The following is a 14,393-nucleotide window of genomic DNA, read 5'->3' as shown; positions in this document are numbered from 1 at the left end:
AGATTACAATAAAAGAAAAACAAAATACAAAAATGCAAAAATACAAAAGAGTATCTCTATATACTAATTATTACTATCATGTTAACCAAACCATTAAATCCAAAAAGATACCCCTTCACCCTCCACCCACCTCAAAAAGTGACCCTTCACCCTACTTCTGAAGAAGTGTCTTAACAGTTTTTATAATAGACTTATCGACTCTACAAATCCAAATTTTTAAGCATAGGCTGCTCTTTTGTTGTACCACTGTAGAAGTTAGAGATGGCATCAAGGGTCAGCATCACTGCACAACTTCTGGGGCCTCACCCCACTGTTGAATTCTGACTCACTGCCAACAGCCATCCAACAGTGGCAAGCAGCTTTCAGGAGGAGGAAAAGAACAGACCACATGCCACTGCTACTGGAGTGTGCATGCACGCATGCCCCAAAGCAGGGAGGAAGGCCAAATCCAGCCAGGAGAGCTCCCGCTATTACAACTGATCTCCAGATGATAGAGATAAGTTCACCTGGAGAAAATGGCTGCTTTGGCAAATGGACTCTATGGCATTGAAGTCCTTCCCCTCCCCAAACCCCGCCCTCCTCAGGCTCTGCCCCCAAAACCTCCTGCCAGTGGTGAAGAGGGACCTGGAGACATTTGATGCTTTGGAAGATGGACTCTACGGCATTGTACCTAATAAGAACATAAGAACGTAAGAAAGGCCCTGCTGGATCAGACCAAGGCCCATCAAGTCCAGCAGTCTGTTCACATTGAATCTCACTCTGAGTAGACAGGTGGGTGTGTGGTGGTAATGGCTACTTCTAGTTGCCACTGTACCTTGCTTCTTCGCAAGGAAGCAGGTGGTGGTGATGCGTTGCCAGCTATGAACAGCTAGGCCGCTGCTCACAAGTCTGCTTGCTTGTTTCCCTCAGGGTCAAGTCATTGTGACTTGTTGTGGAGTGCTATGAATTGGCATGTGATCAGGCCTCCTTCAAAACCTGGACCATTCCCATAAATATTGTAATTAGGGTTGCGCATATCGATATACAAGAACCGAAAAAACCCTGAAATTAGCTGTTTCTGTAATATTCAGGTTTTGGTTTTACAGAATACCAAAACATGGGAATCTGCCCAAAGCTGCATAGGAGATTCCCAAAAAAGCTGACTAGGTATTCGGCTTATTCTGGGTTTACAAAAAAAAAAATCGGGCCCAATAAACCTGAAATGTAACGAATTTTTTTGTTTGCACAACCCTAACTGTAATCAGTAGTGGCAGAGTAAAATGATGACTGAATGAAGCAATTACAGAACCACTTTATTGTGTGTCCAAACTCTCTCTGCATTATGTGTTGTTATAATCAAAATATCTTTGCTAGGAGGAAAAATGGTTATGCATCTTTTCCCACCACAATTGCCATTCTGTTATTCACAACCTTCAAGGCCACTTTTCTTTTTTAAATCCTCTGACTTGTTCAGCTCAACCATTCTACCACCAAGACAAGAATGCATTGTAATGTGGGCCATCTTAGTAAATGTCTTTGATGAAGTCCAAGTTAATAAGGCAAGAGGGAAGGCAGCATGGTATAGCCCAATCTCGTCAGATCTTGGAAGCTAAGCAGGGCAAGTTCTTGGAAGGGTGACCTCTAAGGAAGACTGCAGAGGAAGGCAATGGCAAACCACCTCTGCTTCTCACTTGCCTTGAAAACCCCTTGCTGAGGTTGCCATAACTCAGCTGTGATAAGACAGCACATTACACGCACTTAATAAGGCAGAAACGTTGTGGGTTTCATGGATGTTAAGGTTTCCTAGAATTCACCCACACCAGCAATATGAACAGGTGGGCCTGTTTATTAAAAATATCTTTCAACTTCCTTTTTAAATACATAATTTTGAAAATAATGTGAAAATATTGTTGCACCTTTTATGTACTCCACATCTGAGGAAACTGTTTACATAGTAATGTAATGTTTCAGTTTAATCCTGAAACAGATAACCAGGGCTGGAACTAGAGGAGGCAAGTGGGGTAGTTGGCCTGGGTGGCAGGCAAAGAGGGGGCAGCGGCAGCCAGGTCAAAGGCTGTCGCTGCCCGCCCAGCTGCTGCATGTGCCACACCCTGCCACTTAGGCCCAAGCAAACTTTTCCCTCCCAGGCAGCACCACCCAAAATCTCAGCTCTGCCACTCTTCTCTTGGCGCCACTGCAAACCTGGCCTGGAGTCCGGGATGGGACGTGCTGGGGGAAGGTGAAGAGGGAACGGGGTGGGGTGGAGTGGCTTGGCATCCAAGACCTCGGATATTCCCTCCTGCCCTTCTGACAGCAGGAAGTCACCGGGGGAGGTTTGGATGGGGAGGGTTGACACCCCTCTCCCACCTGGTGTAGTAAGTGGGCTCATAGAGGCCAGGAATAGGGCTGTTGATTAGGTTCGTCCCGAACCGAAAAACAGCCGAATTTCCCCCCGAACTCCGGATCTCACCCGAATTTCGGGGATCCGAAGTGGGGGAGTTCTTACTTCGGCACGGCCTGAATCAAAACGGGCCGAATTTTGCCGAATCTGAATTTTACCGAATTTTTTTTTCATGTGTCTTGGCCATACAATGTAGGCCCTGTACAGGTTGCAGTTAAAACATGAAGGTCAAGGACAAGGAAAGCAGATAAAATACCATTCCCCTCCTCCTCCTCCACCACATGTACATTTTCATCTACTTTGTCAATACAGGATTCAGAAATATGCAACTGTGTATTGTGGGGAAAAAATCACTGTGGAAAAAACCAACAGTCCTTATCTGCACAGTCAAGAAGTACAACTCAGGCAGTTACAGGACAGGAATATCCCCATAGCATTTAAATGATCTAACTTTTGACCTCAGAGAACATTACACCAAGGTGTTCCACTGACACAGTGAATCTCGAATATCCAAATCTTCTTTCAAAAGATGGTCCATGACACTCTTTGTTTGCATTCTTCCTGACAGAGATAAACACTGTGCAAGCTATGGAAGTAACCACCTCCTCCCTGCAAGGACTGCAGAAGGTATGACTGACTCAGCCAGCCTTAGACTATGATAAGATCTGAAAGCGGTTTTCAAGCGAGGTTAGCTAGATGGCTAGAGAATTCACAGTCTCCTGGTTGGTCAGCTAGTTGGTTTGTTGGGTTACCCAACACAGAGCAAGAGAGAAGGAAGGAAGGAGATGGGGAAAGAGCAAAGAGACAATATAATTATAATTGTGGACATAACAGGAAAAAAACCCCACAGTGCAATCCTAAATACAGTTACACCCTTCTTAGTCCATTGAACTAAACAGTTTGGGTTCAGCCAGCTTTTCTGCTGGTAAATAGGAGAAGAGGGGAGTGGTGTCACCATTGACCACCAAGAAAGCTAGTTTCAGAGGGTAACTGTGTTGGTCTGCAGTAGAACAGCTAGATTCGAGTCCGGTAACAACTTAGAGACCAAAAAGATTTTGGGGGATATAAACTTACAAAAGCCAAAGCTCCCTTCATCTGACAAAGGGAGCTTTGACTTTCTACTGTGCTACTGGACTTGAATCTAACCAAGAAAGCTGTTCTGGATATCATGGGACCTGCATGAATGAAAGTTATGTGGAACAAGTGCTTTCACAAAAAGGGACTAGGGTGAGAATGAATGGAAAAATTGGCTGGATCCAACCCCATAAGTTTAGAAGGATGTAACCCTGCTTTGGATCATACTGCTTTCCTTTTAAGGAAGAAAGAATGATTAATGACTCCATGGACTTGTTTGATTTCAGTCCCCATAGTTTGTGTCAGCCATCAAATACTGTAAATTTGAAAAAGAGATTGCAGGCAGTCACAGTAACTTCAATGTTTAGTTTTGACTGAAAATCCTATTAGAAAGGGACTTTCAAACTCCTTACTTTAACAACATAATATATACAAAGATGCTGCCTTTTTCAAAATATCAGTGCATTCCTAAGGAGCGTTACTCCAGTCTAAGCCCATTGAAATGAATGGGCTTAGACTAGAGTATAGGGTTGCCAGGTCCATCTTCGCCATCGGAGGGAGATTTTTGGGGTGGAGCCTGAGGAGGGCGGGGTTTGGGGAGAAGAGGAACTTCAAAGCCATAGAGTTCAATTGCCAAAGCGGCCATTTTTCTCCAGGTGATCTGATCTCTATCGGCTGGAGTTCAGTTGAATTAGTAGGAGATCTCCTGCTACTACCTGGCAGTTGGCAACCCTACTGGAGTAACTCTCCTTGGGAATGCAATGTATGTGCCATATTTTAGGTCATAGCCAAATGTACTCTTTTCTAAGAAAAGGAAATGCATCGTGCTCCATTCATTTTGTTCACAATTGTGCCACTGTGATGGGTATATTTGTTTTGCTGGTTTATTGCAGTGTTACAATGTATACGTAAAAATCCAACTGAATTTAAGGACATTTGGGATTTTTACATTCTCAAAGAATCTTGATTCCTTCAAAATGAAACTTGTGGAAAGCAAAAAGTTTGCCTTTACTGACTTGCTGGGACAAAAGTCAAGGCCTCCCAGTTTCAGAAGAACCCGCATGTGTTCCAGCAATAGAACCCACGTCATGTGAGCACCACCAAGTTCCATCTAAAGCAGTGAATGCCTCCCTCTTGCTCAAACACATCTTTTACTGCAATTACATGTGTTGTGAAATTCCACATCCTTAAGCTTTGGTTCCTGTTCAGAAAATTCCTCCATACCTTCCTCCACCCAAGCACCTAACGGGAAGTGGAGTTATGCTCAAATATTTACACATACTCTGGCCCAGTGAAAAATCAGTTTGGCTCCAGTAACAACAGACCTACTGATGGTTACCTGGGCTGCTCTGGAAGTGAGAATATTTTCAAATTCTTCCATATGCGACAGAAGGTATGCAGAGACGGTTGTGACCCAATGGGCATTACAGGTATGTAAACTGGGAGCTTGAGCTGCCTCTTTACTTTGTTCAGTTTTAGAGCTAAATTCAATAGTGGCATCTAGTGCGCCAAGACTGTTCAGAAGTGCGGTTGTCAAACTGTCCTCACAAAAATGAGAGATGCAGAACAAATGATTAAATCCTCCATTTGGAACAAAAAATTCAAAAAGAGCTGCTGATGTTCTCATTGGTCGTCAGCAACAAACATCGCAAAGTTTTTTTTTTTTTAATGGCTTTATGATTATTTGCTGGCTCACGGGCATACAAGAAGCTCTGGAGAATATGAGATGCTGTGATGGTGTAATTAAGAGAATGTTCCACTGCATGTGTTTAGAAAACACACTCCTTTTAATTTTAAGGCTTCCTTTCCCCCCATTCTTTCTGAGTGTCACAAATGAATGTTCTTAAAAAAAAAAAAAAAAAACAGGATTTTGTTTCCAGTTCAGCAGATGACTTCGTACTTATACTGCGTTGTTCTGAGAGAGACCATTGGTCTATCAAGGTAAATGTAGTCTGCTTTGACTGGCAGTGGCTTTCCAGGGTCTCAGGCACAGAACTGTAACATTATCTACTATGTAGTCACTTTACAATTCATGCCATCGTATTCCCCATTACTATGTATGGGTGTGAAAGCTGGACAGTGAAGAAAGCTGATAGGAAGAGAATAGATTCCTTTGAAATGTGGTGTTGGAGGAGAGTGTTACGGATTCCGTGGTCTGCCAAAAAAACAAATCAGTGGGTTATAGATCAAATCGAGCCTGAACTGACCCTAGAAGCTAAAATGACTAAAATGAGGCTATCGTATTTTGGTCACGTCATGAGATGACAAGAGTCACTGGAAAAGACAGTCATGCTAAGAAAAGTTGAGGGCAGCAGGAAAAGAGGAAGACCCAACAAGAGATACACTGACTCGATAAAGGAAGCCACGGCCTTCGATTTGCAGGACCTGAGCAAGGCTGTCAATGATAGGACATTTTGGAGGACTTTCATTCATAGGATCGCCATGAGTCGGAGGCGACTTGACGGCACTTAACACACACACACAGTCACTTCACACACACACACTATGTAGTCTACTTAACTGGAGATTCTAGGGACTGAATCTTGGACTTTTTGCATGCATGCTCTACTGCTATGCCATGCTTCCCCTCTTCATTATAGTCCAGAGTGGAATCCTGCTGATTTCAAACCTTTGTCTTCAGCTGGCGGTGCTGACTGTGCGTTTGACATGGGAGATCTTCACATCATGTTGCTGTTCTCTGATGTAGAAGTTGCCAATTAAGCCTGCAGAAAAATCTAGCCTTTTCCTAGGAAGTCTGAAATCCACATGTCCTACTCCTGTTGCTCAGCAGTGAGTGGGAGGTACTCAGCAAATGCATGCTTTTGTTTATTGTAACTTGGTATAGACCAAGTGTAGACCAAGTTGACCTGGATGGCCCAGGATAGCCTGGTCTCGTCAGATCTTGGAAGCTCAGTAGGATTGGCCCTGGTTTGGATGGAAGTCTAGGGTCATTAAGCAGAGGCAGGAAATGCAAACCACTTCTCTTGCCTTGAAAACCCTATAGGGTTACCATAAATCGACTTCAACTTGATTGCAATTCCCCCTCACCCCCAAGACCAGGGCCCATCTTCATTTTAAGAAAGGTTCCACAGTGAGCCCTGGTTTGAATTAAACCTTGAAACAGGGTGAATTAAGCATATGATGAGTTAAATTGGTTTTTAGCCCGTCCCATAACTTGATCCTTCCAGAGGCATCGTTCAAGAAAGAATTTTTAAAAACTGGTTCAGAGTAACTTTCCTGGAAGGAGTTAGTCCAGGGCACTGCTGTCTGTTCCAAGTAGGTAATGATGGACTTTTTCATTTATAAAGACACCTGTAATTGTACAGATTCCAGTGTAATCTGATCCATTAACATTTATCATTACAATAACATTTCTGATCTTGGGGAAAATTTTAACCTTTGAATTTGGAAAGTAGTTTCCTAATCTCTTCCAACTGCGACCACCTTGTGAGTCCAGGTTACGATGTTTCTTTTATAAACTAAAAGGAAGTGATTTCCTTTTAGCCGTGGTATCCAATCACTCATCTCCCCACCCAACATTTAACACTCTGACCTTTGGGCCGTGATCTATCTCTGTATGATTCACAGAGCTAGCAAGCTTAAAAATTTAAGAATTACCTTTGGAAGGGGCTGTGGCTCAGTGGTAGAGCATCTGCTTGGCATGCAGAAGGTCCCAGGTTCAATCCCCGGCACCTCCAGTTAAAGGGATTAGGCAAGTGTGTAATGTGAAAGACCTCTCCCTGAGACCCTAGAGAGTCTCCCTGAGACCCTATGCCAGTTGGAGTAGACAATATTGACGTTGATGGATCAAGGGTCTGATTCAGTGTAAGGCAGCTTCATGTGTACCTGCTGGTAATGATACATTTACTGTGAAATAGGAGATGGGTTGTCCTGCTGTATCCCCAACATGTAGATAAATGAGCAAGGGGAAGAGCGATTCCTTGAGTCTGTGGATGGTTTCCTTTTGCGACACTTTGACTTTCTGTGTTATAGGTACAGCTGACCCATGTTCTGCCTATGAAGGAACCTCTGCACCCCCTTTTGAGCTAGTGGACAATGAAATGAATGATACTGGTAGGTATAGAATCATAGAGTTGGAAGGGACCACCAGGGTCATCTAGTCCAACCCCCTGCTCAATGCAGGAAATTCACAACTACCTACCCCCACACACCTCCAGTGGCCCCTACTTCATGCCTGGAAGATGGTATACTCTCAGTCTCTGACAGTGCAATCCTAAACTGAGTTATACCCTTCTAAATTGTTTGGAGTAAATGGGCTCAACAGGCTATAACTTTCTTAGGATTGCACCATGGCTCAATTACTCACATTATTTGCATGGCTAGAAAATAGGGGGAGGGGAATCTCATGCAAATACTTCTGACTCAAATGTGCTTTCATGCATTTTAATTTATTTTAGTTTTGATCCCCCTTCCCAACAGCATTTCAGTGTATGACTGCTATCAGGTTGAAGGGTTTTGGAAAAGCTAAAGGTTTTAAATTCAATACATTGCCTTGATGCTTACAAAAGGATTTGCAATTTAGATTTGGGGGAGGGGGCTGTCAGAAAGCTGAATTGTACCAAAATTTGTAAGATGCAAACTTTAAAACTACAGGTTTTGGAAATGTATGTATATTTTGCAATTGTTTAATCAGCTTCTAGTTATTTGCTATTTGGAAGTTATTCTTGTTTAAAATGTCTGATTACACTTCTGATGAGATAAAGGATATTAAGTAGAGTTTAAAGTTAATCTTTTTAGCAATCTAACTTCCTGTGGTAGAGCTCTCTTACTCTGCCTGACCCTGCAGTTTTGGTCTTTAGCTATCCACACATGGACTGACTGAGTTTAGAAATTGGATGGATATAGGTGCTTATCAATCGATGCCTGCTAAAGCCCTGGCATTGCTATGTATTTGTAGAACTGACTAAAAACATGCACCAATAACTGCTAAATCAAGAAATCTGGAAGCATATTAGAATATCTGATTTCAAACTATACTGCTTGAAAATTTGCTTCTACCTACAAAGGCTGGAAACCGTGTTTATTTAACCAAAGTCTCCCTTGCACCTTGTTTCCCCTTTTTCCACCACTAGGGTTGCCAGCTCTGGGTTGGGAAATACCTGGAGATTTTGAGGGTAGAGCCCAAGGAAGGTGAAGTTTGGGGAGGGGAGGGACTTCAGTGGGGTATAATGCCATAGAGTTCAATTGCAAAAGTGGCCATTTTCTTCAGGTGAACTGATCTCTGTCACCTGGAGATGAATTGTAATCTAATGCATTTAAGAATGGTCGTGCCACACAATGTGTACATACAGCACATTGTAACCCCCTAAGGGGGGTTAATTTGATGCCAGTCGGGAACGGTGCAGATGCGCCACCTCCTAAGGGGTTTCCCAGCTGGTAAAATCAGAAATAAATCGCCTGAAAATACAATACCCATGAAATTCCACCATGGAGTTTCACGGGGCTACGCCAGCTATTTTGCCGGTGCCAGAGGCCTGCGCTGCGGTGTCATTCCCTGGCTGGCGTTAGTTGTCCTACGCTGGTATCCATGCCATAGAGCAAGTAGCATGGATGCCGGAGTAGGGGTCACGCTGCCTCCTATGCAGCTCTGTCCCACCCCCCGCAGGATTGCTCTACCTGTTTTTGGCAGGTGTTTCAAATGTAAGAATGTTGGTTGGGTGGGGGAGGGTGCATGTGAAGTGGAGTGACTTTGACTAACAGAATGAGAGGAAGAAGCAATGAGGAAAAGTGGTAGGAGTGAAGTATTCTAATTGGATGACAGATGATGTGATTGAGAGAGAAGTAGGCCTGGGATAGGTAGGCAGGTGTTTTGTTTTGTTTTAAAATAAAGTGAGGTAGTTAGGAAAGGGAGGTATTTGTGATAGGATTAGGAAAGGTTGGGTTTATTGTGTATTTTGAACTCTATGTTTATAAAAACAAAGTTTGTTCTTATTCACCTTATTTTATAATCAACATGTCCCCAACAGTTCTGTCGAAACCTAAAAGTAATGGTTTCAGGGGTAACGCTCATGCTAGTATGAATCCAGCGTGATCCTGGTGGCACTGTTTGTGGGAATTAAAAGAGGTAGGAAAAGATACTGAATTTCAGTGAGAAAAATGTCACAACTACCTTTATGCGGTCCAGGATGCAAATTTTGAGTCACACACAACTCTTCTTCAAGCTGGATGGGCAAGAAAAGAGGAGAAATGGAAAACCACATATTCCTGCACCATATCACAGACCTTCAGATTGTTCATTACTGATCACTAAACAATGCCTTCAGCTCCACTGTCTAGGGCTGTTGATTCGGTTCAGTCCGAACTGAAAAACAGCCGAATTTCCCTCAATTCGGCGGTTTTTCGGTTCGGACGAACCAAACTCAAAAAGGGGGGAAACCGGGGAGCCAAATTTGCCGAGTTCGGGGTGTTCCCGAATAAATTCGGTGAATTCGGCCCCTTTAAACAGATCTGCGCCTTCCAGCTGGAAGGCGCAGATCTGTTCCCCCCCCCGCGCCTCCAGGGAGCTTCCCTGGAGGCGTGGCGAGCCCTTTAAACAGATTTGTGCCTCCCGGCCGGGAGGCCCAGATCTATTTAAAGCCCCCCTCCAGCCCTGCTGGGACTGCCGGCAGGGCTGGCTGGGGGCTGGCAAGCCCCTCTGCGCTGCCTGCGCAGACAGCGCAGAGGGTATTCAGAGGGAATCCCCCTGAAGGCGCGCGGGGGGCCGAATTTTCCCCCGAACTCCGGATCCCCCCGAATTTCCGGGGATCCGAAGCGGGGGACTTCGGACTTCGGCATGGCCCGAATAAAAACGGGCCGAATTTTGCCGAAGCCGAACTATACCGAATTTTTTTTCAACAGCCCTACCGCTGTCTCTAAACTAGTAGTAAGAGAAGAAGGTATTAACTTGTCTATCATATTATGTTTCATCCGTACCATTGCAGGAGACAAATCTGGCCAAGCTGATCAGTTGCCCAATAAGGAACATGAAGAATTTGGTCCATACCAGACAGGCCTAAAGTAATAATTTTTTAAAACTACTTCTGTTATTTATTTTTTAATTTGTGCTGATAGGATGAATTTTTACCAATATTTAAAACCATGGAGTGAAATCTTGATCACTTGCATATGGGTTGTTTGCCTTGGCTTCTTCACAGCATCAGGGTGCTTCAATGTACCTCCAGAGGTTTCCCCATCTTTCCTGTGATCTTTCCCAACTTCACTTTGCACCTATGCCTTTACTGTTATATCTCCACAACAAAAGAGGCCAGGCAGTCAATTGCTGTCCTTCTACCCTACCTTACAGGTTATTGTTGTGAGGATAAAGTGGAGGAGAGGGATGTTGTAAGCCATCTTAGGTCCCAATGTGTGTGGAGGAAGAAATGGGGTATAAATATCTACAGAAAATAAATCTCAAGCATAGTTCTTCACATGCAATGACTGTGTACTGGTCTACAACACTAGCCCTCCTCAGAGGGCATAACCAGAGATAAGACAGCATGCATAAATATGGAGCAGGAATGAGCATACTAGAGCCACCCCATCATGTACACACTCATTTTTCCTGGTCGTGGAGATGGGGACTAAGTGTGCACAATTAGACCAGGTGTTGGTGTCATGCTTTTGTTCCAGCATAGTGAGGGTTGAGATCTAACAAGGGCAGGTGTGAGGCAGCATGCTTATTATGGCTCCCCATTGCCACATCTTGTCTTCCCGGGTATGTTGTCTGAGGAGGCCTGATGTGTCCCTGCTAGGGTTCGGGGTTCGGGTTTATTGGGCCCGATTTTTTTCCAGTAAACTCGGATTAAGCTGAATACCTATACCGGTAAAGGGGTATTTCAGCTTTATTTCCGGGTCCCCCCCCCAAAAAAAAATCTGGGTCCATTATAGTCTATAGGGATTTTTTCGAAGCTCCTGTGTGGCCACTTTTGGAGGTAGAGTTCCCAAATTTTGAGGGTAACTCTCCTTGCATGAACCCTAAATTTTGGTGAAGATTGGGCTAGAGGGTCCAATTTTATGAGCCCCCGAAGGGGTTGCCCCTCCTCCAAAGAGAAGCAAATGAGCTCCCCCAGAGCTCATTAAAAAAAAATTCCCATAGGGAAAAGCCTGGGGAAAGCCAAAGCTGAAAAAAGCCGAATACCTATTCAGCTGATTTGGCAATCAGCTATTCAGCTTCGCCTTTATTCCCAGGTTTTGGTATCAGGTAAAACCTGATTTATTTTTTGTTCGGGTTTATCAATATGCATTGATAAAGCCCTAGTCCCTGCATTGGTTGAAGCTTCCTAGATCATGTCAACCGTACATGCATCTAGAGAAATGGATATACATGAGATTTTTAAATGTGCCCGTGTGCGTGAGAGTTTCTTGTGAAGAAATATGCAATGTTTGTTACATTCTATACTGCTTCACACTGATGTAAAAAATGAAGAATAGTAAGTTATCTGTTTCATTTCCTAGCACCCTCTACGTTTCTGAGCAGGATGTTAAAGACGCTCTTCTGCAGTATGTATCCAGGAAGCATTTCTATAGGACTGCCCCTGCAAAGCATATGAAAGTCCGGAATCTCACCCCTCTCAACACATACAGGGTATGTAGGATATTACAGAGCTTGAGGTGCAGAAAAGAGCAACCAAAATGATTAGGGGACTAGAGCAGCTGTCCTATGGGGAGCGGTTATGACGCTTAGGGCTGTTTAGCTTGGAAAGAAGGCGGCTGAGGGGAGACATGATAGAGGTCTATAAAATTATGCAGCGTTTGGAGAGAGTGGACAGGGAGAAGTTTTTCTCCCTCTCCCATAATACTAGAACACGGGGTCATCTGCTAAAGCTGGAGGTTGAGAGATTCAAAACAGATAAAAGGAAGTATTTTTTCACACAACGCATAGTTAAATTGTGGAACTCCCTGCCCCAGGATGTGGTGATGGCTGCCAGCTTGGAGGGCTTTAAGAGGGGAGTGGACATATTCATGGAGGAGAGGGGTATTCATGGCTATTAGTTAGAATGGATACTAGTCATGCTGCATACCTATTCTCTCTAGTATCAGAGGAGCATGCCTATTATTTTGGGTGCGGTGGAACACAGGCAGGATGGTGGTGCTGCTGCACTCATCTTGTTAGTGGCTTCCTAGAGACACCTGGTTGGCCACTGTGTGAACAGACTGCTGGACTTGATAGGCCTTGGTCTGATCCAGAAGGGCCTTTCTTATGGTCTTAAGTACCATAGCTGCATAAAGTGAACTAACCTTTTCTTTAAGAAGAAAAAGAAAAAAGCTCTGTCAAGTTTTGCACTGCAGTTTATCTTGACTCCGGAGATTCAGTCGAATTACAAACCAGCCTGTCAACTGAGGGTCTCTTTGGAGACCCCATTCCATCTCCCTCCTCTCTCAGAAGTGAGGCAGGGCATGACAAACAAACTAGGCTCTTTGGGTTGTGTCCCCGAGTTTGGACCACCTTCCCTGTAACTGCTTACCTGGTGCTGGACATTTTAAGATTTTGTTTTTTTGGATAAGACCCATTTATTTTCACTGGTATTTTGTGGATTTGATTTTATCATTGATTTTATTTAAAGAAATTGCTCCTTTTACACACTATGTCCATTTATATTTTTTCTGCTATTTCAGACAGTGATAGTCAAAGTGATTTTTTTTACTGTGAATTTTGATTCATGTGTAAGCCAGCCTGAGGACCAGTTCCTGGCTGAGATAGCAAGAGATACAGATGAATGTATTAACTGGTTGATTGATGGCCATGGTTCCCTGATAATCTTGTGTTACTAGACATGACAGCATCCTCATGGCCTCCACAGGGATACCACCACCATTTTAAAGTCGTTTAAAAATGCTGTGAGGGGCCAGTCCTGATCAGGCCTGCAACATAGTGGGTTGAGGCGTTCTGGTCCCCCCTTACACCTTTGCAGGTGCTGAAACAGACACCCCCACCACAGGCTGTTTCAGTACTTGAAAAGGTGCAGGGGAGAATAACGCCTCACAGCATTTTTAAATGACTTTAAAATGGCAGCAGCGTCCTTGTGGCACCATTGAGGATGCCACCATGTGTAGTTTGGCTCTTAGACATGTTTACTAATGAGAGAAAGCAGTTTGCACAAGCTCAAAACACTCTGTTCTTCTTAGCTTCATGGGTTCCAAAGTTGAATGTCAAAACCTATATTCAGTGGAAGTTTGGCTTCAGTTAAGGCCACACTGAGAGAAGACAGTTTTGCTTACCACTCTGCCCACCCCCCCCCCCAGGACAGCAAGTTTTTTTGGGTGCGTGGGTGGGTTTTTTTTGCATTAAAATCATTTCAGTGCCACTTCTCCTATAGCTTATGTACATACTGTAATTGCTCTTTTGCATTCTCAGTATCGTCTAGAGACCTTCACTGAACGTCGAGAAACACACTGGGCCAGTGAGCTTTATGGTGGTGAGTTATATGGGGAATAAGAAGGAAGTCAGATCGAGCCTTATTTTTGCAGAAGGGATTCCACCTTGCAACACTGACTTTTCTTTCTCTTTCCAGTGGCAGATGTGAGTTTCTGAATAGCTGTGGGCAGGTTTCTCATTTCCTTGTACGCAGCTCATTTCCTATCAGCTCCTGTACAATGAAATTAAGTTTACTCTGTGCTCAGAGCATGAGATTTTGAACATCCTTCCTTTCAGGAAAGAGTGGAGCCAGGAGGTTGAGAGCAATTGGGTTGCTGTAACAGAAAATTAATTAATGATGTACTATCTGCCTTCAAAGGACATCATGTGCTACAGATGCCTTCCCATGATAATTCTTGAGTTTTGCTACTGAACGGAAGGTATATGGAGACTTCCTTCCTTCGATGGTAGCTAAAGAGCGAAGCGCCAGTATAAATATGCTTCTGTGAACATTCATCTGTAAAGGAGATCCAATCTTGAAAGCCTGTAGAAACTTTTAGCAACTCAGTGAATGAATGGAAGACA

General features: G+C 43.8%; 1 protein-coding gene across 1 annotated transcript in view; it reads left to right on the top strand.

Annotated features, from left to right (window-relative positions):
- The first annotated feature begins 7,500 nt into the window (after nucleotides 1-7,500).
- Nucleotides 7,501-14,393, top strand: part of LOC130493346 (protein SSUH2 homolog) — a 34,055-nt gene continuing 27,162 nt past the window's right edge. Inside the window, exons 1-4 of the mRNA XM_056867061.1 lie at nucleotides 7,501-7,528; nucleotides 10,396-10,471; nucleotides 11,909-12,038; nucleotides 13,809-13,869. Coding sequence (XP_056723039.1) covers nucleotides 7,516-7,528; nucleotides 10,396-10,471; nucleotides 11,909-12,038; nucleotides 13,809-13,869 — 280 coding nt within the window. The 5' untranslated portion in view covers nucleotides 7,501-7,515. The remainder of the gene's footprint in view (nucleotides 7,529-10,395; nucleotides 10,472-11,908; nucleotides 12,039-13,808; nucleotides 13,870-14,393) is intronic.

This window comes from Euleptes europaea, chromosome 1, assembly GCF_029931775.1.
Source record: "Euleptes europaea isolate rEulEur1 chromosome 1, rEulEur1.hap1, whole genome shotgun sequence".
NCBI lineage: Eukaryota > Metazoa > Chordata > Lepidosauria > Squamata > Sphaerodactylidae > Euleptes > Euleptes europaea.
Note: the sequence above shows the minus strand (reverse complement) of the source record. Positions and strands in the feature narration are given on the sequence as shown.